A 26,710-nucleotide genomic window follows, 5' to 3' on the forward strand; every position below is an offset into this window, starting at 1 on the left:
TGTTAATGGGGCAAAATTTCTGTATTTATACATGCACAAGTGCTAATTGTCAGACGAAAGAGTAGCAGTTCTAAAAAAAAAATTGGAAAAATTCTCCCTTTTAAGTGGGAGCAGCAGCAGCAGTACAATGCGGATGTGGAAAGGGTAGCGTAATAGTTGCATATAGCCACAAAAGTAGAGGTAGTAGCACAGCATGGAGCAGACAAGGCAGTAGATGTGTGTGTAGGTGTGTACCAGTAACGGTAATGGCAGTAGGGGTAATGGAAGTAGCAGTAGGGGGGATTAGCAGTTTCAATGGCATCAGCCATACTTGACTGAGCATAATGTTGGGGCTTTGTTGCAGCTTCTTAAAAAAATGAAGGCACTCCACTAGGAGTGGCCAGGGCAGACAGAGAGCATGCAACTAAATGGCTTCTAAAAGGTTGCAAGGAGGAGGAGAAGGAAAAATGTGGTGACACCTGGCTCCAATGCACGGTGTCAAACTGAGATGTGACATCCACATCATCTAGCTGTAACTGAGACATACACACAATCTCATCCTCTTTGTCCTCATTAATAATATGGCGCCTATCAGAAGCAAGGGATAACTGTAGCCTACTACTACTACTGGCCAGATGGCTTGTGCTGCTACTACCCACATTATGACTCTCTGATGATAAGGCCTGGGTCTTTCTTTTTCCACAATTCCATTTTCTAAACATTTATTATGAGGCCTATAAATTAAAATTCACAGGTTTCCTGTAAATGAAAAGTCATAGGGATGGTACACAGATTATTATAATGTGCTAGCAAAATTGCAAGTGTTCTCTCTTTAACCTGCTCACGACCGCCGTACGCAGGATTGCGTCTTCTCGGCGGTCGTGCTCTTCTGGGTGGACGCGCCGGTGCGTCCTCTCGCGAGACGCAAGATTTCGGGGAAGCCGGCCCGCGCATGCGCATCGCGGGCCGGCAAAATTCAAAGAACAAGTTCGTCATCAACCTGCCAGCCACGATCATTGGCTGGCAGGTTGATAATTTTCAAAAAAACGAATCAGCAGCCAGATAACCCATCATATTAGTAAATATGATGTGGTTATATGGCTGCTGTGCTCCTCTGCTCCTTCATTTGGTCGGTTGGTTCCAGCAGAGGAGCACACATCACTGTGAGTACCCACCAACACCACACTTAGCCCCCAGATCACCTCCCAGCACCCAATTAACCCTTTGATCACCCCTTCTTGCCCCTGTCAATCACTAGTGAAAAGGAAAAAAGTGATCAGTGCAAACTGTCACTTTTTTTTTTTCACTGGTATTGACAGTTAGGTTTTAGGTATAGTTTAGGCCCCTTGGTTAGGTAGTTTAGCGATCAGTTAGCGCCCAGCCCACCGCACCGCAGTCCGTTATTCGCTGATTAGCGTATCGCTAATCAGCATTTGTACTTTTATAGTATCTGAAAGTGATCAAAACTGATCACGGTCAGATCTATAATTGTATTAGTGTCACTTTAGTTCGCCCTCCACCCAAAACGCAGTGTTTGCCCGATCAGGCCTGATCGGTCGCCCACACGTGCGTTCGCCCACGCCCGCCCCACCGCAGTGACAAAAAAATTATAATTTTTTGATCACTGCACATTCACTTTACACGCACTGCGGCGATAAAAAAAAATCAGTTTTGATATTTTTTATCAACCGCAGCGGCCTCCGGTACTTCGCTAGCCTCCCCTTTGTAAGACAGGCTTGCTTTTTTTTTCTTGGGTAGTCTCAGGGAATACCCCTAAATTTAGTTGCCCAAATGTCTAACAGGGGGTATTCTTCTGAAGAGGCCTACAGGCTTCTGACCCAGTCGGATGAGGAATGGGAACCCTCATCTGACGAATCTAGCGGGTCAGAATACGAACCTGTAGAAAGCAGTGGCTCTCTGACCCAAAGTTCGGACGAGGAGGCTGAGGTCCCTGATAGCACCAGGCGTACCCGGCCCCGTGTCGCTAGACCGCAGGTTGCGCAGGATCCACTTCAAGAGCAGCAGAGTGGGGCTGGTGCTGTCGGATTACGTGGTGAGGCATACACCAGCAGCCCAGCCCTTCCTGGACCTAGTACCAGCACTGCCATACAACCTGGTGAAGTGGCGAGCACCAGAAGGGCAGTTGAAGCTGGTACGGTGGCACGAGCAGTAGTGACCCCGTCGCAGCCACCGCAAAGACGTGCCTGTAGAGCCCCTAGAATCCCTGAGGTGCTGGCAAACCCTGATTGGCAGTCCCCAACTTCAGCCGCACCTGTAGTTTTCCCTTTCACTACCCAGTCTGGAGTTCGGGTTGAGACAGCTCAGATCGGTTCGGCCCTGGGATTTTTTGAGCTGTTCTTGACTGCGGAGCTCTTGGACTTAGTCGTAGCCGAAACAAAATCGGTATGCCACACAATTTATATCCGCCAACCCGGGAAGCTCTTATGCCCAGTCTTTCCGGTGGAAACCAGTCCAAGTTTCCGAAATTAAAACTTTTCTGGCCCTCCTCCTCAACATGGGTCTAACTAAAAAGCATGAATTGCGGTCATATTGGTCCACGAACCCAATTCATCACATGCCCATGTTCTCTGCTGCTATGTCCAGGACACGATTTGAGACCATCCTGCGTTTCCTGCACTTTAGTGATAACAGCACCTCCCGTCCCAGAGGCCACCCTGCTTTTGACCGGCTCCACAAAATTCGGCCCCTCATAGACCATTTCAACCTGAAATTTGCAGATTTGTATACCCCTGAGCAAAACATCTGCGTAGACGAGTCCCTGATACATTTTACCGGGCGCCTTGGCTTCAAACAATACATCCCAAGCAAGGTATGGGGTCAAATTGTATAAGCTCTGTGAAAGGGCCACAGGCTATACCCACAAATTTCGGATCTATGAGGGAAAAGATCAGACCCTGGAGCCGGTCGGTTGCCCTGACTACCTGGGGAGCAGTGGGAAGACAGTTTGGGACTTGGTGTCACCCTTATTCGGCAAGGGGTACCATCTTTATGTGGACAATTTTTACACAAGTGTGGCCCTCTTTAGGCATTTGTTTCTAGAACGGATTGGCGCCTGTGGCACCGCGCGAACTAGTCGCGCGGGCTTCCCCCAACGGCTCGTTACCACTCGTCTTGCAAGGGGGCAGAGGGCCGCACTGTGTAACGAAGAACTGCTCGCGGTGAAATGGAGAGACAAGCGTGATGTTTACATGCTCTCCTCCATTCACGCAGACACGACAATCCAAATTGAGCGAGCAACCCGTGTCATTGAAAAGCCCCTCTCAGTCCACGACTATAACTATAACATGGGAGGGGTGGACTTCAATGACCAGATGTTGGCTCCGTATTTAGTGTCCCGCAGAACCAGGCGCTGGTATAAGAAGGTGTCTGTATATTTAATTCAATTGGCTCTGTATAATAGTTTTGTTCTCTACAGTAAGGCTGGGAGAACTGGATCCTTCCTCAAATTTCAGGAAGAGATCATCGCGAACCTCCTGTATCCAGGAGGTTCCGTGGCCCCATCCACCAGTGTAGTTAGCCGTCTACACGAGCGACATTTCCCCAGTGTCGTTCCTGGTACCTCAAACCGACCGCCACCCCGAAAAAAATGTTGTGTCTGTAGCAGGAGTAGAATAAGGCGTGACACCCGCTATTTCTGTCCTGACTGTCCTGACCACCCTGCCCTATGCTTTGGAGAGTGTTTCCGGAAGTACCACCCACAGGTACACTATTAGCATAGGGATCATCTCACCAGGACAGGCACACAGGGCTATTAGGGCCCTTTCACTCACAGCTGCTGCAAACCTCTCCTTTCACATGGGACAAAGTGCATAACGCACTTCGCCACATCTTTGGGCGATTTGCGCTTTACACATTGTCCCATGGGGAAGGAGAGGTTTGTTCTATAAAGGTAAAAAAAAAAATAAAAAAAAAAAAAAACACCAGTAAGCAAAAAAGTTAATGTTTGGTTCAAAAAGTTTAAGTTTATGTATTCTGTTCCAAAGTTAATCAAATTATTGCGTTGCGGCCTGTTTTTTTTTTTACCTTCCAGGTGGACCAACCGATCGACTAGCTGCAGCACTGATGTGTATTCTGACAGAAGCATTGTGCTGCTGTCAGATTACACGCAAGTCGGTGTATGCGGCGCTGCAAGACGAGATTTCTACTCTGCAGTAACAGATACGTTTGCCGAGGCATACGAGCTGAGGAGGAGGCGGCGTTCCTATGCTTTGGCAAACACTTTGTATATAAAAAAAAAATATTAAAAATCCCGGCAATGATTTATTCATCCACATCGATTGATGTGAATGGAGAAATCTGGTTTGCCAGGGCATACGAGCTAAGTGGGTATGGATGTTGGGCGGAGCTCCTATGTCCTGGCAGACGCCTTTCCCCTCCTTTTTTTTTTTTGGCAGAGATTTTTTCATCCACATTGATCGATGCGAATGAAGAAATCTGTGCCGTTCATTTTTTTCTTTCAGCCCAGAGGCTGAACGGAAAAAATAATCTCATTACCTGTATGCTCAATATAAGGAGAATAGCAGAAACTCCTAATGCTGGCCATACATGTAATGATTGCGGAGACCCTCAAATGCCAGGGCAGTACAAACACCCCACAACTGACCCCATTTTGGAAAGAAGACACCCCAAGGTATTTGCTGAGGGGCATATTGAGTCCATGAAAGATTTAAATTTTTGTCCTAAGTTAGCGGAAAGTGAGACTTTGTTAGAAAAAATAAAAATAAAATCAATTTCCGCTAACTTATGCGAAAAAAATAAAATTCTATGAACTTGCCAGGCCCCTCATTGGATACCTTGGGGTGTCTTCTTTCCAAAGTGGGGTCACATGTGGGGTATTTATACTGCCCTGGCTTTTTAGGGGCCCTAAAGCGTGAGAAGAAGTCTGGGATCCAAATGTCTAAAAATGCCCTCCTAAAAGGAATTTGGGCACTTTTGCAGCCTAGATGCGCAAAAGTGTCACACATCTGGTATCGCCATACTCAGGAGAAGTTGGGGAATGTGTTTTGGGGTGTCATTTTACATATACCCATGCTGGGTGAGAAAAATATCTTGGTCAAATGCCAACTTTGTATAAAAAAAATGGAAAAGTTGTCTTTTGCCAAGATATTTTTCTCACCTAGCATGGTTATATGTGAAATGACACCCCAAAACACATTCCCCAACTTCTCCTGAGTACGGCGATACCAGATGTGTGACACTTTTTTGCAGCCAAGGTGGGCAAAGGGGCACATATTCCAAAGTGCACCTTTCGGATTTCGCAGGCCATTTTTTACACATTTTGATTGCAAAGTACTTCTCACACATTTGGGCCCCTAAATTGCCAGGGCAGTATAACTACCCCACAAGTGACCCCATTTTGGAAAGAAGACACCCCAAGGTATTCCGTGAGGGGCATGGCGAGTTCCTAGAATTTTTTATTTTTTGTCGCAAGTTAGTGGAATATGAGACTTTGTAAGAAAAAAAAATAAAATCATAATTTTCCGCTAACTTGTGACAAAAAATAAAACATTCTAGGAACTCGCCATGCCCCTCACGGAATACCTTGGGGTGTCTTCTTTCCAAAATGGGGTCACTTGTGGCGTAGTTATACTGCCCTGGCAATTTAGGGGCCCAAATGTGTGAGAAGTACTTTGCAATCAAAATGTGTAAAAAATGGCCTGCGAAATCCGAAAGGTGCACTTTGGAATATGTGCCCCTTTGCCCACCTTGGCTGCAAAAAAGTGTCACACATCTGGTATCGCCGTACTCAGGAGAAGTTGGGGAATGTGTTTTGGGGTGTCATTTTACATATACCCATGCTGGGTGAGAGAAATATCTTGGTCAAATGCCAACTATGTATAAAAAAAATGGAAAAGTTGTCTTTTGCCAAGATATTTCTCTCACCCAGCATGGTTATGTGTAAAATGACACCCCAAAACACATTGCCCAACTTTTCCTGAGTACGGCGATACCAGATGTGTGACACTTTTTTGCAGCCAAGGTGGGCAAAGGGGCACACATTCCAAAGTGCACCTTTCGGATTTCACCGGTCATTTTTTACAGATTTCGATTGCAAAGTACTTCTCACACATATGGGCCCCTAAATTGCCAGGGCAGTATAACTACGCCACAAGTGACCCCATTTTGGAAAGAAGACACCCCAAGGTATTCCGTGAGGGGCATGGCGAGTTCCTAGAATTTTTAATTTTTTGTTGCAAGTTAGTGGAATATGAGACTTTGTAAGGAAAAAAAATAAAAATAAATCATCATTTTCCGCTAACTTGTGACTAAAAAATAAAAAGTTCTATAAACTCACTATGCCCATCAGCGAATACCTTAGGGTGTCTACTTTCCGAAATGGGGTCATTTGTGGGGTTTTTCTACTGTTTGGGCATTGTAGAACCTCAGGAATCATGACAGGTGCTCAGAAAGTCAGAGCTACTTCAAAAAGCGGAAATTCACATTTTTGTACCATAGTGTGTAAACGCTATAACTTTTACCCAAACCATTTTTTTTTTCCCCCAAACATTTTTTTTTTATCAAAGACATGTAAAACAATAAATTTGGTGAAAAATTTATATATGGATGTCGTTTTTTTTTTGCAAAATTTGACAGCTGAAAGTGAAAAATTTCATTTTTTTTGCAAAAAAATCGTTACATTTTGATTAATAACAAAAAAAGTAAAAAAAATGTCAGCAGCAATAAAATACCACCAAATGAAAGCTCTATTAGTGAGAAGAAAAGGAGGTAAAATTCATTTGGGTGGTAAGTTGCATGACCGAGCGATAAACGGTGAAAGTAGTGTAGTGCCGAAGTGTAAAAAGTGGCCTGGTCATGAAGGGGTTTTCAGCTAGCGGGGTTGAAGTGGTTAAAGGGGTTCTCCGGGAATTAAGAAAAATACTTAAATATTACTTTACAATAAATATATTTCCAAATACCTTTCATTATTTATTATGGCTCGTTTTGTTGGGGGAGCAATCATTAGGAGAAACAAAATGGCCTCTGTCCTACCAGTACACACAGAACCTGTCCTAATCACACAGGAGGACAAGTTACTTCACAACACTGAGGTAAACAGCTCCCTCATCCTCCTCTCTGCTCTATTTGTCAGGGCATATGATCCTGAATACAGCAGGTAAGAACATTAGCTGAATCTCTAAACACTGCAGACTGTTACTGACAATTTTTAGTAATGCATGTTTTGCAGTAAAGGTCTGTTGCAGTAATGCGTTTACTAACACAGATATAATAATGCCATCTTTGAGGTTCAATGTCTTTGAACCACGTGTTTAATAACACGGGTATAAAAATAGAATTAATGCCATGTAATGCTTTTGCTATAATACAATACATTTAATAACACAGGTTTAATGCAGTGAAATGGTTTTTGGAAGAAAAAAAAAGGGCACTTGCTCAGTGTTTGCAGCAGAATGCTATCTGGGTGCTGGCAATAAGTCTACAAACGGTAGAAATTTGAGGATTTAAAAAAAAAGGTGTCTGTTCGTTTACAGAAAAAAAAAGTTTCTTTTTCTCACAGGGGGTTTGTAATGTGGAACTAAATGCCAGCCAGAAGCTGTATTAAACACACAACTGGGTAACCAGCACCAATTATATCCCCTTATTCTTTGCCTATAATTCCCTTATCTCACTACTACAGGGAGTGCAGAATTATTAGGCAAGTTGTATTTTTGAGGATTAATTTTATTAATGAACAACAACCATGTTCTCAATGAACCCAAAAAACTCATTAATATTAAAGCTGAATATTTTTGGAAGTAGTTTTTAGTTTGTTTTTAGTTTTAGCTATTTTAGGGGGATATCTGTGTGTGCAGGTGACTATTACTGTGCATAATTATTAGGCAACTTAACAAAAAACAAATATATACCCATTTCAATTATTTATTTTTACCAGTGAAACCAATATAACATCTCAACATTCACAAATATACATTTCTGACATTCAAAAACAAAACAAAAGCAAATCAGTGACCAATATAGCCACCTTTCTTTGCAAGGACACTCAAAAGCCTGCCATCCATGGATTCTGTCAGTGTTTTGATCTGTTCACCATCAACATTGCGTGCAGCAGCAACCACAGCCTCCCAGACACTGTTCAGAGAGGTGTACTGTTTTCCCTCCTTGTAAATCTCACATTTGATGATGGACCACAGGTTCTCAATGGGGTTCAGATCAGGTGAACAAGGAGGCCATGTCATTAGATTTTCTTCTTTTATACCCTTTCTTGCCAGCCACGCTGTGGAGTACTTGGACGCGTGTGATGGAGCATTGTCCTGCATGAAAATCATGTTTTTCTTGAAGGATGCAGACTTCTTCCTGTACCACTGCTTGAAGAAGATGTCTTCCAGAAACTGGCAGTAGGACTGGGAGTTGAGCTTGACTCCATCCTCAACCCGAAAAGGCCCCACAAGCTCATCTTTGATGATACCAGCCCAAACCAGTACTCCACCTCCACCTTGCTGGCGTCTGAGTCGGACTGGAGCTCTCTGCCCTTTACCAATCCAGCCACGGGCCCATCCATCTGGCCCATCAAGACTCACTCTCATTTCATCAGTCCATAAAACCTTAGAAAAATCAGTCTTGAGATATTTCTTGGCCCAGTCTTGACGTTTCAGCTTGTGTGTCTTGTTCAGTGGTGGTCGTCTTTCAGCCTTTCTTACCTTGGCCATGTCTCTGAGTATTGCACACCTTGTGCTTTTGGGCACTCCAGTGATGTTGCAGCTCTGAAATATGGCCAAACTGGTGGCAAGTGGCATCTTGGCAGCTGCACGCTTGACTTTTCTCAGTTCATGGGCAGTTATTTTGCGCCTTGGTTTTTCCACACGCTTCTTGCGACCCTGTTGACTATTTTGAATGAAATGCTTGATTGTTCGATGATCACGCTTCAGAAGCTTTGCAATTTTGTGCTGCATCCCTCTGCAAGATATCTCACTATTTTTGACTTTTCTGAGCCTGTCAAGTCCTTCTTTTGACCCATTTTGCCAAAGTAAAGGAAGTTGCCTAATAATTATGCACACCTGATATAGGGTGTTGATGTCATTAGACCACACCCCTTCTCATTACAGAGATGCACATCACCTAATATGCTTAATTGGTAGTAGGCTTTCGAGCCTATACAGCTTGGAGTAAGACAACATGCATAAAGAGGATGATGTAGTCAAATACTCATTTGCCTAATAATTCTGCACTTCCTGTATAGCATTTTGTTTGGCTGTTAACCCTTGCTTTGTTACTGGAAAAAATGGATTAAAATGGCAAATTTGCCAAAAAAATCTAAATTCTGAAATGTTATCACCATTTGCCATTAGCTCTTGTGGAACACCTAAAGGGTTAATGACGCTTGTAAAATCAGTTTTGAATACCTTGAGGGGTGTAGTTTCTAGAATGGGGTCAGTTTTGTGTGGTTACTATTATGTAAGCCTCACAAAGTGACTTCAGACCTGAACTGGTCCTTAAAAAGGGTTTTTTTGAAAATTTGCTTCTAAACTTCTAAGCCTTGTAACATCCCCCAAAAATAAAATATCATTCCCAAATTGATCCAAACATGAAGTAGACATATGGGGAATGTAAAGTAACTATTTTTGTAGTTATTACTATGTATTATAGAAGTAGAGAAATTGAAACTTGGAAATTTGCCATTTTACAAAAAAAATTTGGTAAATTTGGTATTTTTTATAAACGAAAATTATTATTTTTTTACTTCATTTTACCAGTGTCATGAAGTACAATATGTGACGAAAAAACAATCTCAAAATGGCCTGGATAAGTCAAAGCGTTTTAAAGTTATCAGCACATAAAGTGACACTGGTCAGATTTGCAAAAAATGCCCTGGTCCTTAAGGTGAAATAAGGCTGTGTCCCTAAGGGGTTAAGAAACATTTCCCACATTCTTAACATAAAACTGTCTTTTACCCTGTGTGAGTTTGTTGATGTTTAACAAGTTGTTGTTTCCAAGCAAAACATTTCTCACATTTTGGACATGAAAATGGCTTATCTCCCGTGTGAGTTCTTAGATGTACAACAAGTGTTGCTTTCTGTGCAAAGCATTTTTCACATTCTGAACATGAAAATGGCTTCACCCCTGTGTGAATTCTTTGATGTGCAACAAGTGTTGTTTTGTGTGTAAAACATTTCCCACATTCTTCACATGAAAACGGCATCACCCCTGTGTGAATTCTCTGATGTCCAACAAGATGTGATTTCCAAGTAAAACATTTCCCACATTCTTGGCATGAAAATGGCTTTTCTCCCGTGTGAGTTCTTTGATGTCCAACTAGTGTTGTTGTGTGTGTAAAACATTTCCCACATTCTGAACATGAAAATGGCTTCTCTCCTGTGTGAATTCTTCGATGTCCAACAAGTGTTGTTTTGTGTGTAAAACATTTCCCACATTCTTCACATGCAAATGGCGTCTCCCCTGTGTGAGTTTTTTGATGTTCAACAAGTTGTGATTTACAAGTAAAACATTTCCCACATTGTAAGCATGAAATTGTCTTCTTCCTTGTGTGCATTCTTTGTTCTTTAATACCCCTTCTGTGACTTTGATTCTGCTTTACAGTTTGTGATGAACTAGAAGATAGAAGAGGTTTAGATGGATCAAATGAGCAATTTGGGCTGTGAAGAGCTGAGGGTATATCCGAGATAGTGGCATGGTCTTCATATGTGTCTTGTGCTAGACTATGACCATTTGCTTTAAAAGCTGAAGAGATCAGATGTCCCTCTGAGCTCCCGATACAGTCATCTGCCAAAAATAAAACGGTATTATTTTAAATACTATAACCTTGAAATTGGAATAGATTATTATTATTGTGCCAATTATTCCATGGTGCTGTACATATAAAAAGAGGAGTACACATACATAAAAGAACACAAATACAATAAGCATGAACAAGATAAGTTACAAACTGGTAAAAGGAGAATGAGGACCCTGGATGTTTATATTAAGAATTAAAAAAAAATTGCTAAGTTCTATATGTAGCAAAATGCTGGCTGAACCTGCGTAACCTTTAATGTGTAGAAGGAACTAGCAGTTAGATTTTAACATGTTCAAATATTTGTTCTAATGGAGATAAGCTGCCTCCAGAGATGTCTCCCCATTCAGAAAACTTACACTTTGGCGAAGCCAAGTGGGCATATGTATGGGAAATTTAGGATGGATACTAGTAGCTGTGAGCAAAATGAACTTTTATAATTAGAGTGGATATAAAAGTCTACACACCCCTGGTTAAATGTCAGGTTACTGTGATGTAATTTTTTTTTGACAAAGATAAATCATTTCAGAACTTTTTCCACCTTTAATGTGACCTATAAACCGTATAACTCAATTGAGATACAAATCTTATAGGTAGAGGGAAGAAAAAATATAAAAATAAAATAATATGGTTGCATAAGTGTGCACACCCTTAAACTAATACTTTGTTGAAGCACCTTTTGATTTTATTACAGCACTCAGTCTTTTTGGGTATGAGTCTATCAGCATGGCACATTTTGACTTGGCAAGATTTGCCCACTCTTCTTTGCAAAAACACTTCAAATCTGTCAGATTGTGAGGGCATCTCCTGTGCACAGCCCTCTTTACATCAGCTTACAGATTTTCAAATCAGATTCAGGTCTGGGCTCTGGCTGGGCCATTCCAAAACTATAATCTTCTTCTGGTGAAGCCATTCCTTTGTTGATTTGGATGTATGCTTTGGGTCATTGTCATGCTGAAAGATGAAGTTCCTCTTTATGTTCAGCTTTCTAGCAGAAGCCTGAAGGTTTTGTGCCAATATGGACTGGTATTTGGAACTGTTCATAATTCCCTCTAGCTTAACTAAGGCCCCAGTTCCAGCAGAAGAAAAACAGCACCAAAGCATGATGCTGCCGCCACCATGCTTCACTGTGGGTATGGTGTTCTTTTGGTGATGTGCAGTGTTGTTTTTGCGCCAAACATATCTTTTGTAATTATGACAAAAATGTTCAACCTTGGTTTCATCAGACCATAACACCTTTTCCCACATGCTTCTGGGAGACATCAGATGTGTTTTTGCAAAATGTAGCCTGGCTTGGATGTTTTTCTTCGTAAGAAAAGGCTTTCGTCTTGCCACTCTACTCCATAGCCCAGACATATAAAGAATACTGGAGATTCTTGTCACATGTACCACACAGCCAGTACTTGCCAGATATTACTGCAGCTCCTTTAATGTTGCTGTAGGCCTCTTGGTAGCCTCCCAGACCAGTTTTCTTCTCGTCTTTTCATCAATTTTGGAGGGACATCCAGTTCTTGGTAATGTCACTGTTGTGCCATATTTTCTCCACTTGATGATGACTGTCTTCACTGTGCTCCATAGTATTTGAAATTCTTTTGTACCCTTCTCCTGACTGATACCTTTTAACAATGAGATCCCCCTGATGCTTTGGAAGCTCTCTGTGGACCACGGCTTTTGCTGCAGGATGCGACTAAGAAAATTTCAGGAAAGACCAACTAGAGCAGCTGAACTTTATTTGGGGTTAATCAGAGGCACTTTAAATGATGGCAGGTGTATGCTGACTCCTATTTAACATGATTTAGAATGTGATTGCTCAGTGGCTCACCAGTTGATCAATATGAATAGAGGTTCTCAATCACCGGTACACCTAAAAACCGTATGAATATATGGGGTTAAAAAGAAGAAGAATTGTGATGGCACACTCGCATTTGGTTTAAACTAGAAGGTTTTTATTATTATTGATTAAAATATTTGGATATATTATTTATTGTAAAATGGATATAAAATAGTAAATAAATATAAAATGTGATTGTTACTTAAAATGTGATTAGGTTGGTGTTAAATAAAAAAATCGTCAATAATCATCAATGGGATCAGTATGTCTTAAAGGATACAACAACTGTTCAAATAATTCAAAAAATTATATAAATTCAATAAATTCAAAAGTCCTTCAGAACTGAAGGACTTTTTGAATTTATTAAATTTTCTGAATTATTTGAACAGCTGTTAATGGGGCAGAATTTCTGTATTTATACATGCACAAGTGCTAATTGTCAGACGAAAGATTAGCAGTTCTAAAAAAACTTGGAAAAATTCTACCTTATAAGTGGGAGCAGCAGCAGCAGTACAGTGTGGATGTGGAAAGGGTAGCGTAATAGTTGTATATAGCAACAAAAGTAGAGGTAGTAGCACAGCATGGAACAGACAGGGCAGTAGATAGGTGTGTACCAGTAACGGTAATAGCAGTAGGGGTAATGGAAGTAGCAGTAGGGGGGATTAGCAGTTTCAATGGCAGCAGCCATACTTTACTGAGCATAATGGTAGGCAGGCAGACAACAGCAGTGGCATGATGGCTCCAGCAGCAGCCTTATGATATGGAACAAGATGGTAGACAGGCAGTTGAAGTGGCATGATGGTGGCAAGCCATATGGTAAAGAACAAAATAATAGCTAGGCAGACAGTGGCAGTAGCATAATGGGGGCACCGTTAGCAAGGGCAGATTAATTGGTCTAAGCTGGAGATGTGAAAATCCTCATAGATCCATGCCTCATTCAATCTGACAAAAGTGATGTCTTGTACATTGGCATCGGACAACTTTGTTTGGGTGTCTTGATGCGCTGAAACTCCTGCTCGATTAAACTAGATTCTGGGCATCACAGTACAGAGAGCAAACTAGGCCAGTTCCAGCCACTGTTCCACTCTGCCTGCCCAGAAGTCCATGGGGTCAGGGATGCTGGAGAAAGGCCTAAGTCGGGGTATTAGAACGGTATGTCTCCTTTTGTTGATTTGCACCAGCCTGATGTGGCACATGAAAAAAACTGCTCAATCATGTTGATAATCTGAACCACTTGCTGCAGGGTCTGCTGCTTGTGGTAGTCGAGGCGGTGGTAGGTGAATGCCTCTTGGGGTGCAGGGGTGGAGGGGGTAAAGGGACCTTTAGGCAACAGGAAAACATTACCCCATTTTGCTTTGATCACAAAGGTCTAAAAGCATAGCTATCACTGCAGTAACCATCAGATTGCTTGATGGGAAGGATATGTCTGTCATTACATAAAGCAGCAAGCATACAGCTTGCTATTCTAGCCAACAAGCCCGCCCAAGAACCCAGTTCTTTATGGCTCTGCCCCCCCCAGTGAGATCTTTGGTCATCATGGCTACAGTTGTCATCATTGTCAACCTCATTCCCCTGCACAAGCAAGTCCTCCTCCTCCAAAGACAGCTCCTAATCCTCCTCCACCCTGGGACTTTCTACATGTGGTTCCCCAACAGTTACAGCCAACAAAATGCAGAAGCTATTCTTCTGCTGCTTTGTGGAGAAAAACTTGAACCAATTGAGCGATGAATTTTTTTTACTTTCCCTGCCAATAACAGCTGCTCCAGGTGTCCACAGTGGTGTGCACCTTGCTGCTCAGCAAGAATTACAAGGAGCAACCCAAGTTCTCCACCACGTGACAAGGCAGGGATTGCCTTTTTGGAGAAATAATGTTGGCTAGGTATCTTCCAGAGAGTCTGAGCACATGCCATCAGCTCCCTAAAGGCAGAAAAAATCCTCTGAGTTGTATGGCAGCGACAGCACCACTAGTAACTTGGCCACAGATTTAAGCTTGTGCACCGCTGGGAGTGTAGAGTTTTCTTGTGGCCTCACATTCCGTTATTAGGAGAGGGAGGACACTCTTGTTGCGCTAGCTGGCGGCGACTTCATGTGCTGCCATGGAGCCGTAGTGCCTATTCTATACAGCTCTAGCATGCAGTAAAGCTTTTCTCTACCGGAACGGTAAAGAAAAACGGTCAGATGAGACTCACACAGAGCTAGCAGCAGCCAATCTATGCTTTGGTCTGGCAAGTTTTGATCTGACACCCACACTATCAGTGGCATCACCAATTTCTGAATTGACCAGAATAGAAGCATATCTTCATCCTGCATTTTTGGGGAGATTCTGGCTATACGTTGCCTCCGCTTTTAATTGCTGCCACCACCCTCCTCCTCCCTTCCCCATTTCCTTCTCTGTATTTGCCCAAAGAGCCACTGTCGCTATCATTGTCCCTACCGCCACCACTGTTGCTACAAGTGCCACTACTATCACCAAAGCTATGCGTGGGGGGATGGATCCCACAGCTCCACTTGAACCATCTCCTCATGGCAGTCCAAATGCTGTCTGTTCTCAGACACTATCTTGAGGATCTTTCATAGCACATGGGGTTTTGTTGCATCTTTTTAGAAAAAATAAAGGCACTCCACTAGGAGTGGCCAGGGCAGACAGAGCATGCAACTGAATGGCTTCTAAGGGGTTGCAAGGAGGAGGAGAAGGAAACATGTGGTGACGCCTGGCTCCAATGCATGGTATCAAACTGAGATGTGACATCCACATCATCTAGCTGTGACTGAGACATACAGCCACAATCTCATCCTCTTTGTCCTCAATAATAATATGGCGCCTATCAGAAGAAAGGGAGAACTGTAGCCTACTACTACTACTACTGGCCAGATGGCTGGTGCTGCTACTACCCACATTCTGACTCGCTCATGACAAGGCCTGGGTCTTTCTCTTTTTCCACAATTGCATTTTCTAAACATTTATTATGAGGTCTATAAATGAAAAGTCACAGGTTTCCTGTAAATGAAAAGTCATAGGGATGGTACACAGATTATTATAATGTGCTAGCAAAATTGCAAGTGTTCTCTCTTTAAATGGGTTCTCCTCGAGAATTAAGAAAAATACTTAAATATTACTTTATAATAAATATATTTCCAAATACCTTTCATTATTTATTATGGCTCGTTTTGTCGGGGGAGCAATCATTAGGAGAAACAAAATGGCCGCTGTCCTACCAGTACACATAGAACCTGTCCTAATCACACAGGAGAACAAGTTACTTCACAACACTAAGGGAAAAAGCTCCCTCATCCTCCTCTCTGCTCTACTTGTCAGGGATTATGAACCCGAATACAGCTGATAAGAACATTAGCTGAATCTTTTTGCTGATGACACAAAGATTTGTAACAGGGTTGTTGTTCCTGGAGGGATACACCAAATGGAAAAGGATTTAGGAAAACTAGAGGAATGGTCAAAAATCTGGTAACTAAAATTTAATGTTGATAATGCACCTGGGGCGTAAAAACCCAAGAGCAGAATATAAAATCAGTGATACAGTCCTAACCTCAGTATCTAAGGAAAGGGATTTAGGGATCATTATTTCAGAAGACTTAAAGGTAGGCAGACAATGTCATAGAGCAGCAGGAGATGCTAGCAGAATGCTGGGGTGTATAGGGAGAGCCATTACCAGTAGAAAGAGGGAGGCGCTCATGCCGCTCTACAGAGCACTAGTGAGACCTCATCTTACCAGGAAAGATTAAAGGACCTTAACATGTATGGCTTGGAAGAAAGACAAGACAGAGGGGATATGATAGAAACTGCTAAATACATAAAGGGAATCAACAAGGTAAAAGAGGAGAGAATATTTAAAAGAAGAACAACTGCTACAAGTTTTAAATTAGAGGGGCAAAGGTTTAAAAGTAATATCAGGAAGTATTACTTTACTGAGAGAGTAGTGGATGCATGGAATAGCCTTCCTGCAGAAGTGGTAGCTGCAAATACAGTGAAGGAGTTTAAGCATGCATGGGATAGGCATAAGGCCATCCTTCATATAAGATAGGGCCAGGGGCTATCCATAGTATTCAGTATATTGGGCAGACTAGATGGGCCAAATGGTTCTTATTTGCCGACACATTCTATGTTTCTATGAATCTCTGAACACTGCAGACTGTTACTCACAATTTTTAGTAATGTAAGTTTTGCAGTAAATGTGTTTGAACTACAAGGTCTGTTGCAGTAATGCGTTCACTAACACAGATATAATAATGCCATCTTTGAGGTTCAATATCTTTGAACCACGTGTTTAATAACACGGGTATAAAAATGGAGTTATTGCCATGTAATGCTTATGCTATAATACAATACATTTAATAACACAGGTTTAATGCAGTGAAATGGTTTTTAGAAGAAAAAAAAGGGCAGTTGCTCACTGTTTGCAGCAGAATGCTATCTGGGTGCTGGCAATAAGTCTACAAACGGTAGAAATTTGAGGATTATTTTTTAAAAAGCTGTCTGTTTGTTTACAGAAAAAAAGTTTCTTTTTCTCACAGGGGTTTTTTGTAATGTGGAACTAAATGCCAGCCAGAAGCGGTATTAAACACTCAACTGGGTAACCAGCACCAATTATATACCCTTATTCTTTGCCTAAAATTCCCTTATCTCACTACTAGTGATGAGCGGCAGGGGGCAATATTCGAATTTGAAATATTTTGCAATATTTGCAAATTCGCCATTATTTTCTTGATTATGAAAATCTACAATGTAATATGCGCGTATTGCGTGCACAATACAGGAGTGGGTCACTTTTGCCACATTTTTCAAGCTGCTAGAAGTTTTCAGAGACTAGAGAAAATGGTTGGCACGGCAGAATATTACAATAGCTTTATATGCAGATAGCGTGCTCCAATATATTCGCGATCACGCAAATCGGCAATTAATGATGCGCATATTTTGACGCAATACGTGCAAATTTACATTTTAGCAGGTCTGACTACATATTACTGATTGGTGCACTAAGTACTGTTGTGAACTTGTGACATCACAGCACTATGTCTGTAGCATTTATGTATGGACAGCAGAACCTATCAGCTACACTATATCACGATCTCTAACCTACTGTCACGCTGGACAGGATAAAAGATACACAGAAAACAACCAAACCAGTGTCTAGGCAAGAAGCTGGGGATAAAGGTCACCTCCTGACAAATCCCTACCAGCTCTCGCTAGACTTCTATGCCCACGTTCAGACCCTGAAGGTGGGAATGAACGTGTCCCCGTGCCTGGGCTGAAGATACCCTAAAATCCCTAAGATGGTGAAAGGGGGAAAGAGGCAGCCTGCTCCCTCAGGACCTGGAGGGGGCAGGTGTCTCTCTAACAGCCCAGACAGACAATAACAAGAAACACAAAACCAACTTATCTTGTTAGTGAGCAGGAACAGCAAATCCTTCCTTCCTTCCTTCCTCTCAGCAAGACAGAAGCTATAACCCGCACAGGACACTGGGAGTGGGCGTAATTTAAACTGATACCAACGACCCCACCCAGTGCACCTGAAGGGAGACGGATACAGCTCACTCCAAAACAAAAACTTAAGGCTACACACGTGCTGCTAACCTGGCAAACCTCCGCACATAACCTGAGCAGGGCATGACACCTACACTGACTATCTCCCACTAACTATCTGTATTTCACATATAAGCTAACTACCGTATTTTTTGCCCCATAAGACACACTTTTTCTCCCCCCAAAATGGGGGGGAAAATGCCCCTGTGTCTTATGGGGCGAATGCTGGCAGTTTTACATCGCTGGCTGCGATGTACGGTATGCGAGAGCGGGGGGAGGGACTGGGAGGAGAAGCTGGGGCCGGCAATAGCAGCGGGGCGGTGCAGTCAGTGTACTATAGCCCCTCCCCGCCTCTCCGGTATACTAATATAAAATGTCTTATTCAATTAGCAGCGTAACTCCCTGATGTCACGTGCCTGCGCCGCCTACTTTTTGAATGAAGCAGGCGGCGCAGGCAAGTGATGTCAGTGAGTGACGCGCCGCCCGCCCGGCCTGCCTGGGTTGTACTGAAGCGGTTAGGATGTACGGTACTATTAGGAGTTGGGGGGCATGTGTAATAACATTGAATTTAATAAGACATTATATTTGTATACTGGAGCGGCGGGGAGGGATCTGTGGATGACATTTTTATGGGGGACATCTGTGGATGGCACAGTTATGGGCTGGGGGGGTCTGTGGATGGCACTGTTATGGGCTGGGGGGTCTGTGGATGGCACTGTTATGGGCTGGGGGGTCTGTGGATGGCACTGTTATGGGTTGGGGGGTCTGTGGATGGCACATATATAACAGTGCCACCCACAGATCCACCCTCTAACAGTGCCATCCACAGATCCCCCGTAACAGTGCAAGCCACAGATCCCCCAATAACAGTGTCCGTCACAGATCCCCCCATAAGTGTCCGTCATCCACAGATCCCGCCATAAGTGTCCGTCATCCACAGATCCCCCCATAAGTGTCCGTCATCCACAGATCCCCCCATAACAGTGTCCGTCATCCACAGATCCCCCCCATAACAGTGTCCGTCATCCACAGATCCCCCCATAACAGTGTCCGTCATCCACAGATCCCCCCCATAACAGTGTCCGTCATCCACAGATCCCCCCATAACAGTGTCAGTCATCCACAGATCCCCCCCATAACAGTGTCAGTCATCCACAGATCCCCCCCATAACAGTGTCAGTCATCCACAGATCCCCCCCATAACAGTGTCAGTCATCCACAGATCCCCCCCCATAACAGTGTCCGTCATCCACAGATCCCCCCATAACAGTGTCGGTCATCCACAGATCCCCCCATAACAGTGTCGGTCATCCACAGATCCCCCATAACAGTGTCCGTCATCCACAGATCCCCCCATAACAGTGTCCGTCATCCACAGATCCCCCCATAACAGTGTCCGTCATCCACAGATCCCCCCATAACGGTGTCCGTCATCCACAGATCCCCAGTAATAGTGCCATCCACAGACCACCATTAGTTCCAAACCCACCAAAAGCACACCTTTTGGTTAAAAAATTTTTTTTTCTTATTTCCCCCCCAAAAAAACCTAGGTGCATCTTATGGGCCGGTGCATCTTATAGAGCGAAAAATACGGTAACTAACTATCTAATGTAATGACACAGCAATGACACTGCTCTCTCTCTCAGAACTACAGAAAACTGCACAAAATGGCTGCTGGGGAGGATCTTATATAGTAAGGGGTAGGCAACTTTCCTATTGGTTGCTAGGGATGTTGAAGCCTTCTCATTGGCCCACAAGCAAGAAGCAGGAAGGGATCATGGGTTCAGATTTTTTAAAAAATCTTGAATATTTGCGAATACGAATATATAGCACTATATTCTAAATCGTCACGAATTCTCGAAGTGGCGTTATTCACGATTAAAATTCACAATTTGAATATTCGCGCCCAACACTACTCACTACATTAGTGGCTTGTGTCTGTCCTCGATCTTCTTCCTCCCCCATGGTTTTCCCTGCTAACACTCACAGTAAAATTGCGCTGGGTTCCGTTTTTACATGATTCGTCCAAAGCAAGTCAAATCTTCAGACTCATTTGGCAGATTCATTTTTGTGATACCCATAACAAATCCAATTAGAATCGATTTGCTCATCTCTAAATAGGTCATTTTCTGATTCCTTTTAAGACAGTGATGGGAAAACAGATCACAATCTAACAATAGACCTCACAACAAGGACCAGTAGATCATGGTGTTAGGCCACCAGACTGTTCTCTCACAGTTCACTTCTGCATTCAAGCCAACATCTTCATAGGGTCATGTTCTCTTCACAGAAGGGTCACGTGACCAAACATCCTGCTGTATATACACACAATGCCATAACAGCACACAGCCTGGACACTCGGTGGCAGGATAGCAGTGGACATAAGTCATAAAGATCTCAGGCTGTACTGAATGGATGCACATTACAATAAAACAAACTTATTATATAGCACTGAGGCAGATAATAGCCACCAATTTCAATACACAGTAATAAACCATAGAAATAACTGTTAAGCACATTTATAGAAAGGTCGGGGTGGGCTCTATCCTCATCTCCCAAGTCTAATAAGACCAAATAGTTCCTTAGTTCCAAAAATTAAGCAAATGCTTTTCCCTCATCAGTACTGACAGCAGATAAATAAATTGGCCATCTTCACAGAGGCGTATTTTACTTTAACTGTATGTGTTTTCACTTGTAAAAGTCTCATATTATTATACATATTTAATACGTATTTTGGCTGCTCTGTATATTTGTTTCTACTCACCTGGGTGGTTATCTGTAGAAATGTCTTCCTTACACTGGTCATCACCCCTCACATATGTCTCTGTAGGAATGTCTTCCTTACGCTGGGCATCACCCCTCACATATGTCTCTGTAGAAATGTCTTCCTTACGCTGGGCATCACCCCTCACATATGTCTCTGTAGAAATGTCTTCCTTACGCTGGTCATCACCGCTCACATATGTCTCTGTAGAATTAATATTACTCAGTTCTTTATCCACATTCAAAAGCTGCAAAACAAACAATATTATTATCACAATCAATCATACAAATAACTTAATAAATGTTCAAAAACTGTTGAGAGGATCATTAATTATCACAACAAACAAAAATAACATGATAGCACTATTTATCTTATGGCTGTAGATCTCCTATAGCAGAACATAGATATTAGATGATGGCTCAATGACAAGAACCTCATATGTTTTTGGAATGGCTAGACGTGGATCAAATTGATTCAGTGGAGAAAGTTGGCCTTCAGTGATGTTTGTCTCAGGAAAAAGGAAGGAAAAGATAGAAATAAATCCAGTTGGTTTCTTATTCCTGCTGCCAGTATCCGTAACCAGAACATTTAAAGCGGTTCCAGGCATCTTTAATCCCATCATATTTCATTACACAAATTTTACAATAATATGGGATAAAACAAGACTGAGCACAAGGACTTCACAGCCTTCTACAGACCATAGAAGAATATCTACCTGATGATCCTGTGGAGGATGAGGACTGGGACATCTCTCTGGTGTTCTTCTCTTACTGGATATTCCTGTAGGAGACACATACAGTGACTGAATTCATTCTTTACATACAGATAATTAAAATACATTTTTATTTTGTCCTGTCTATTACCGTATTTTTCGCCCCATAAGACGCACTTTTCCCCCCCAAAAAATCGGTGGGAAATGCCCCTGCGTCTTATGGGGCGAATGCTGACAATTTAACATCGCTGGATGCGATGTAGAGTGAGCGGGGGCCGGGGGAGGGACTGGGAGGAGGAGCTGGGGGCCGGGAATAGCGGCGGTGACGCGCCGGCCGCCCGGCCTGCATTACAGAACCTAGGAATAGGATGTAAGGTACTATTAGGAATTTAGGAGTGAGGGGGCATATCTAATACATTTTAATTGAATAAGACATTTAATATTAGTATACTGGCGGCGGCAGTGGCGGGGGGGGGCCAGCTGATCCGTGGATGGCACAGTTAAGGGGGGGTCTGTGGATGCCACTGTTATGGGCTGTGGGGCTGTGGATGGCACTGTTATGGGCTGGGGGGCTGTGGATGGCACTGTTATGGGGTGGGGGGTCTGTGGATGGCACATATATAACAGTGCCACCCACAGATCCCCCTGTAACAGTGCCACCCACAGATCCCCCCTGTAACAGTGCCATCCACAGATCCCCCCCCCTGTAACAGTGCCATCCACAGATCCCCCCCTGTAACAGTGTGTCAGTCATCCACAGATCCCCCCATAACAGTGTCCGTCATCCACAGATCCCCCCCATAACAGTGTCCGTCATCCACAGATCCCCCCATAACAGTGTCCGTCATCCACAGATCCCCCCATAAGTGTCCGTCATCCACAGATCCCCCCCATAACAGTGTCCTTCACAGATCCCCAGTAATAGTGCCACCCACAGACCACCATTAGTTCCAAACCCACCAAAAGCACACCTTTTGGTTAAAAATATTTTTTTTCTTATTTTCCTCCCCAAAAACCTAGGTGCGTCTTATGGGCCGGTGCGTCCTATAGGGCGAAAAATACGGTACCTGGTGATGTGAGGGGCTGGTGGTTCTCCATCATGACGTCCTTGTACAGATCCTTGTGTCCTTCTAAATACTCCCACTCCTCCATGGAGAAATAGACAGTGACATCCTGACACCTTATAGGAACCTGACAACACAATAATACAGTCATCACCCAGACCCCTCCAGTGCTGTTACTGTATAATGTCCCAGCATTCCCAGCAGTGTCACCTCTCCAGTCAGCAGCTCAATCATCTTGTGGGTGAGTTCTAGGATCTTCTGTTCATTGATCTCCTCGTGTATCAGGGGGTGAGGTGGAGGCCCCGTGTTAAGGCTCAGGGTTCTTCCCCATCCTTCAGATACAGTGGACTGACAGCGCTCACTAGAGGTCTTTTTCACCACTGTGTAATCCTGGATATGGGGAGACACAGTAATAAATATCACTACTCTCCTCTACAGCCATGTCCATCTGTTATTACCATAGATAAGAATGATGTAATGGGACATCAGCAGAATCTCTCACCTCTCCAGTAAGTTGGAAGAGAATCTCTAGGGTGAGATTTAATATCCTCTCTGCCATCTTGTCTCTGTCCATATCCATGATGGGTCAATCAGGAAAATTCTGTTCAGTGGAAGATATTAACTGAAATGTTTCTATATTGTAGGAACCTAAATGGAAAGAAAAAGAAAACTGACATAATCCCATGTAAAAATACATGAATTAGTTAATAAGGGGGAACATCTTAGGAGATATTTCAGTGTAGATGTTGTAGCTTCTCTCTTCTTTTTTTATAAACAAATTGGACCTGACCTGGGTAAAGGTGCATTAACTACATTATTTATTAAAGCATCAAGGGCTCATAACCTAACTTGACCGAGGTTTGTAGTGAATTTAAAATGTCACTTTTTTTTATACAACTTAACACCGTTGTTTGCCACTCCAGTTTAAAAACACTCCAGTGTGTGGTTGAGGTGACTGCCTTAGGGGTGGTGGAGATGTGCACCCTCTCCTCCCACACTGCAGTAATGTCACGGGGTAGAGTCGCGGGTATAAAGATATAGCGGAGGTGCACCCCCTGAGCTGCCACCCGGTCCCCTGTCCCTGCCTACTTGCACCACCCGCCCTAGGTGACGGGGCGCAACTGGGCGACAGTCCCTGACCTGAGTAAGTGCAATCAGAGAGATAGAGAACGCAGGGAAGCGGACAGCCAATGAGAGGTAGCACTAGAGCGGATAGAGAGGTGGAACAAGCAAGGTACCACCAAAAACGGAAGGGCGAGTCAACTAGCCGGGGTCAGTCCAGGAGGTCACATCAGTACAAGGGAAGAGGCAAAGACAAAATCCAAAAGCAAGCCGAGGTCAAAATCCGAGAGGTAGCATCAAGGTTCAGGGAGCAGGCAGAAGAGGTGTCAGGAAGCAGATCAAGGGTCAAATCCAAAGGTAAGCTAAATAACAATAATAATACACAGCCTATGGGACCAAAATCACAGGCAACCTGTAGCCAGCAGGTTGCCTGTATTTATACTGGGGAGTGAGGGTCATGTGACGTGGCCAGCGTCACATGACCGACAGACAAACAAGTCGAGCACCGAGTGATCAGCTCAGCGCTCAAGGCAGACCTAGGAGCAGGGAGCCTCCCAGCTAGCAAAGCCGCCCTGGGAACGAGGCTAAAGACAGATCCTCGCTCCCGAAGCTAAGCAGCAGGTCTGCGGCTGATGGGAGACCGAGTGCGCTTTCGGCGCCCCGTTACAAGTAATCTTTACAATATTGTCTTGTGAGCCAGTTTATTCACTGATAACCATATAGAACTGAGTCGTAACCGATTCTATCTGACACTCGTTACTGTCAGATCTGACATTATGAGTCAGTTGATTCATTGACATCCACATATATTTGAATGGTGGCGGACACTGTCTAACATTGTGTCAATAACTGTCAGATCAAAGATTATGAATCAGTTAATTCACGGACATCCACACACATTTGAATCGTAGCAGATACTGTCTGACACTATGTCAATAGCTGTCAGGTTAATGGTCGCTCAGAGTCAATCACACTGCAAACACTCTCATACACAGCTACTCGCTATGCTAGCTGACTGATTCTTAACTGCACTTGGCTAGCTGACTAATACTGTGGCGATTGTTCAATTGCACTGTCTATTATTAAGTGTACGCTGTCTGGCTAACTAACAGACACCAATGGGGTGGGCAAACAGACATTAAAAACTGGATCTGCCCCCCGACATGTTTCGCCAGTAACCTGGCTTCTTCAGGGGTATTGGCAGAGTTGAGGATGCCAACCACATGCGGGATATAAATGACCCCTGATTATTGATTGAAAGAAGAATGAACCACTCACATAATTCCAGAAAGGTCAAATGGCAAGGAAAAGCCTATCAGCTGTCTAGTGTAGGCACGCCCTCCAACATCACTGGACGAATCCTAGAGTGGCTGAGGGAGTGCCCAGATGACGTGATGTGCGAACCGGCTCTGCGCGCTAACTTAGATGTTAAACCATATCTACATTAGCTACTGCGCATGATCTGTACAAATGGCAGATGCGCAAACACTTTTCCGTGAGTGCATTATTGCATCCAGTCAGTTACTGCACATGACCTGCACCCCGTGCTGATGCACGCAGACTTGGACAAACGGGCGGGAGAGAAAAAAAAATCATTAGGTCTCAATATGGACTGAGGAGATTGTCTCCTAGTAAAATGAACAACATTGTCCCATCAATGACAACAGTACCTATATAAACGATGCCCGTAGGGTGCATCAGAGAATCACAATCTAGGATTGAAATCCTATATAGTATTTGGATGACACATTTCATTCTTTTACATCTGTTTATCCCCAGGACTGTGACTGTGACTGTGACGAGGGGACATCCTCTGCGTCTAGAGGAAAGAAGGTTTGTACATCAGTGTCAGACAGTTGTAGGACCCACCTCTGAGACACGCTCCCATCTCCAGAACAGAGCAGCTGTGCATGTGCGGCCACCCTTCAATGACCGCTATTCAAGTACTAAAAATAGCAGCTATTTTCAACAGTCCACCAGTGGCGAATGGAGTGGTGGCCGCACATGCGCCATCAGCTCTTCATTCACTACTGTGGGACTGAAATGAGCTGACAGCACTAGCTTGGATATTTTTAAAAGTCTTCTAACAATGAATCGAGAAAAAGCTGCGCATACACGGTGCACGCTCCTTCACTTTGAGGCCCAAGTTCTGTCCTAGGTTGCTAGTATAGCTTATATGAGTATAAAGCTAAACCTGCCAATAGCCTTAATACAGTTCCTATGTTTATGTGCTAAAGACAAAAAGCAGAGTTATTTACTGTGACATCATGTTATGGATGTCATATTACTGTTATATTTTGTGTTCACAGAAGCAGAAAAGAATAATATGACTTTGAGATTCATTTTGTAATGAAAGGTAAGCTCAGTGACACAGCAGAAACAACAGAAAGCATAGTGTTAATCTGTTGTTGCTGGGCAGAAGTCTAGACCAATCACAGCCAGCTTCTCATACAGCAAGAGTTTTCACCAATCACAGCCAGCCTCACAGACAGCCTGTCTGGGAATTCCCCCAGCTCCTGCTGCTAGAATCATTATTCACCAGAGACAGGAGCTGAAGAGACATTCACTCCACTGAGAGCTGAGTTTTATGGGAACAAGAGGCCAATATAGGTATTTAAAACAAGTTATATAATGTTCATATTGTTAGTATTGTGTTTAGAACTGTATACTGAACCAGATATATATGTGTTTACTTACAGTTCCACCAAACTACAATTGCAACCATACAAATTGTAAATCCAAATTGCATACAACCATACCAGATCATACTCAACCAATCTGCAAATAGTCACTGGTAACTGCATACTGCAAGTGAACTATTAGTTAGACCTCAGATATACCTCTCAGAGAGATCATAAAGTGCTTAAATAACTTAAAGTGAGAGTACAGATACTGAAGAGAGAAATATATCCACCATTTTATGTTGAATGACAAGACTGAACAGTTGAACCACCATCTTATGCATACCGCCATTTTGTTATATCTTTTCAA

At 43.2% G+C, this 26,710-nt stretch overlaps 1 protein-coding gene across 1 annotated transcript; it reads right to left on the minus strand.

Annotated features, from left to right (window-relative positions):
- Positions 1-727: 727 nt before the first annotated feature.
- LOC122930686 (oocyte zinc finger protein XlCOF8.4-like) lies at positions 728-22,710 on the minus strand. Its single transcript, XM_044284245.1, has 5 exons — positions 22,661-22,710; positions 21,597-21,661; positions 20,882-21,128; positions 10,186-10,737; positions 728-738 (listed from the first exon to the last, which is right to left on the minus strand). The coding sequence occupies exons 1-5, from the start codon at positions 22,692-22,694 to the stop codon at positions 728-730; spliced, it is 909 nt and encodes a 302-aa protein (XP_044140180.1). The 5' UTR covers positions 22,695-22,710.
- Between the last annotated feature and the right edge of the window lie 4,000 nt (positions 22,711-26,710).

The sequence above is a fragment of the Bufo gargarizans genome, chromosome 1 (assembly GCF_014858855.1).
Source record: "Bufo gargarizans isolate SCDJY-AF-19 chromosome 1, ASM1485885v1, whole genome shotgun sequence".
In the NCBI taxonomy this organism is placed as follows: domain Eukaryota; kingdom Metazoa; phylum Chordata; class Amphibia; order Anura; family Bufonidae; genus Bufo; species Bufo gargarizans.

Coding starts and splice junctions, on each gene's coding strand:
- LOC122930686 (XM_044284245.1), bottom strand. CDS start 22,694: ATGATGGAGAACCACCAGCCCCTCACATCACCAG. Junction 21,662..22,660: donor CCAGCCCCTCACATCACCAG/GTACCGTATTTT, acceptor TGTCTCCTACAG/GAATATCCAGTAAGAGAAGA. Junction 10,738..20,881: donor TTCTACAGATAACCACCCAG/GTGAGTAGAAAC, acceptor TATTTTTGGCAG/ATGACTGTATCGGGAGCTCA.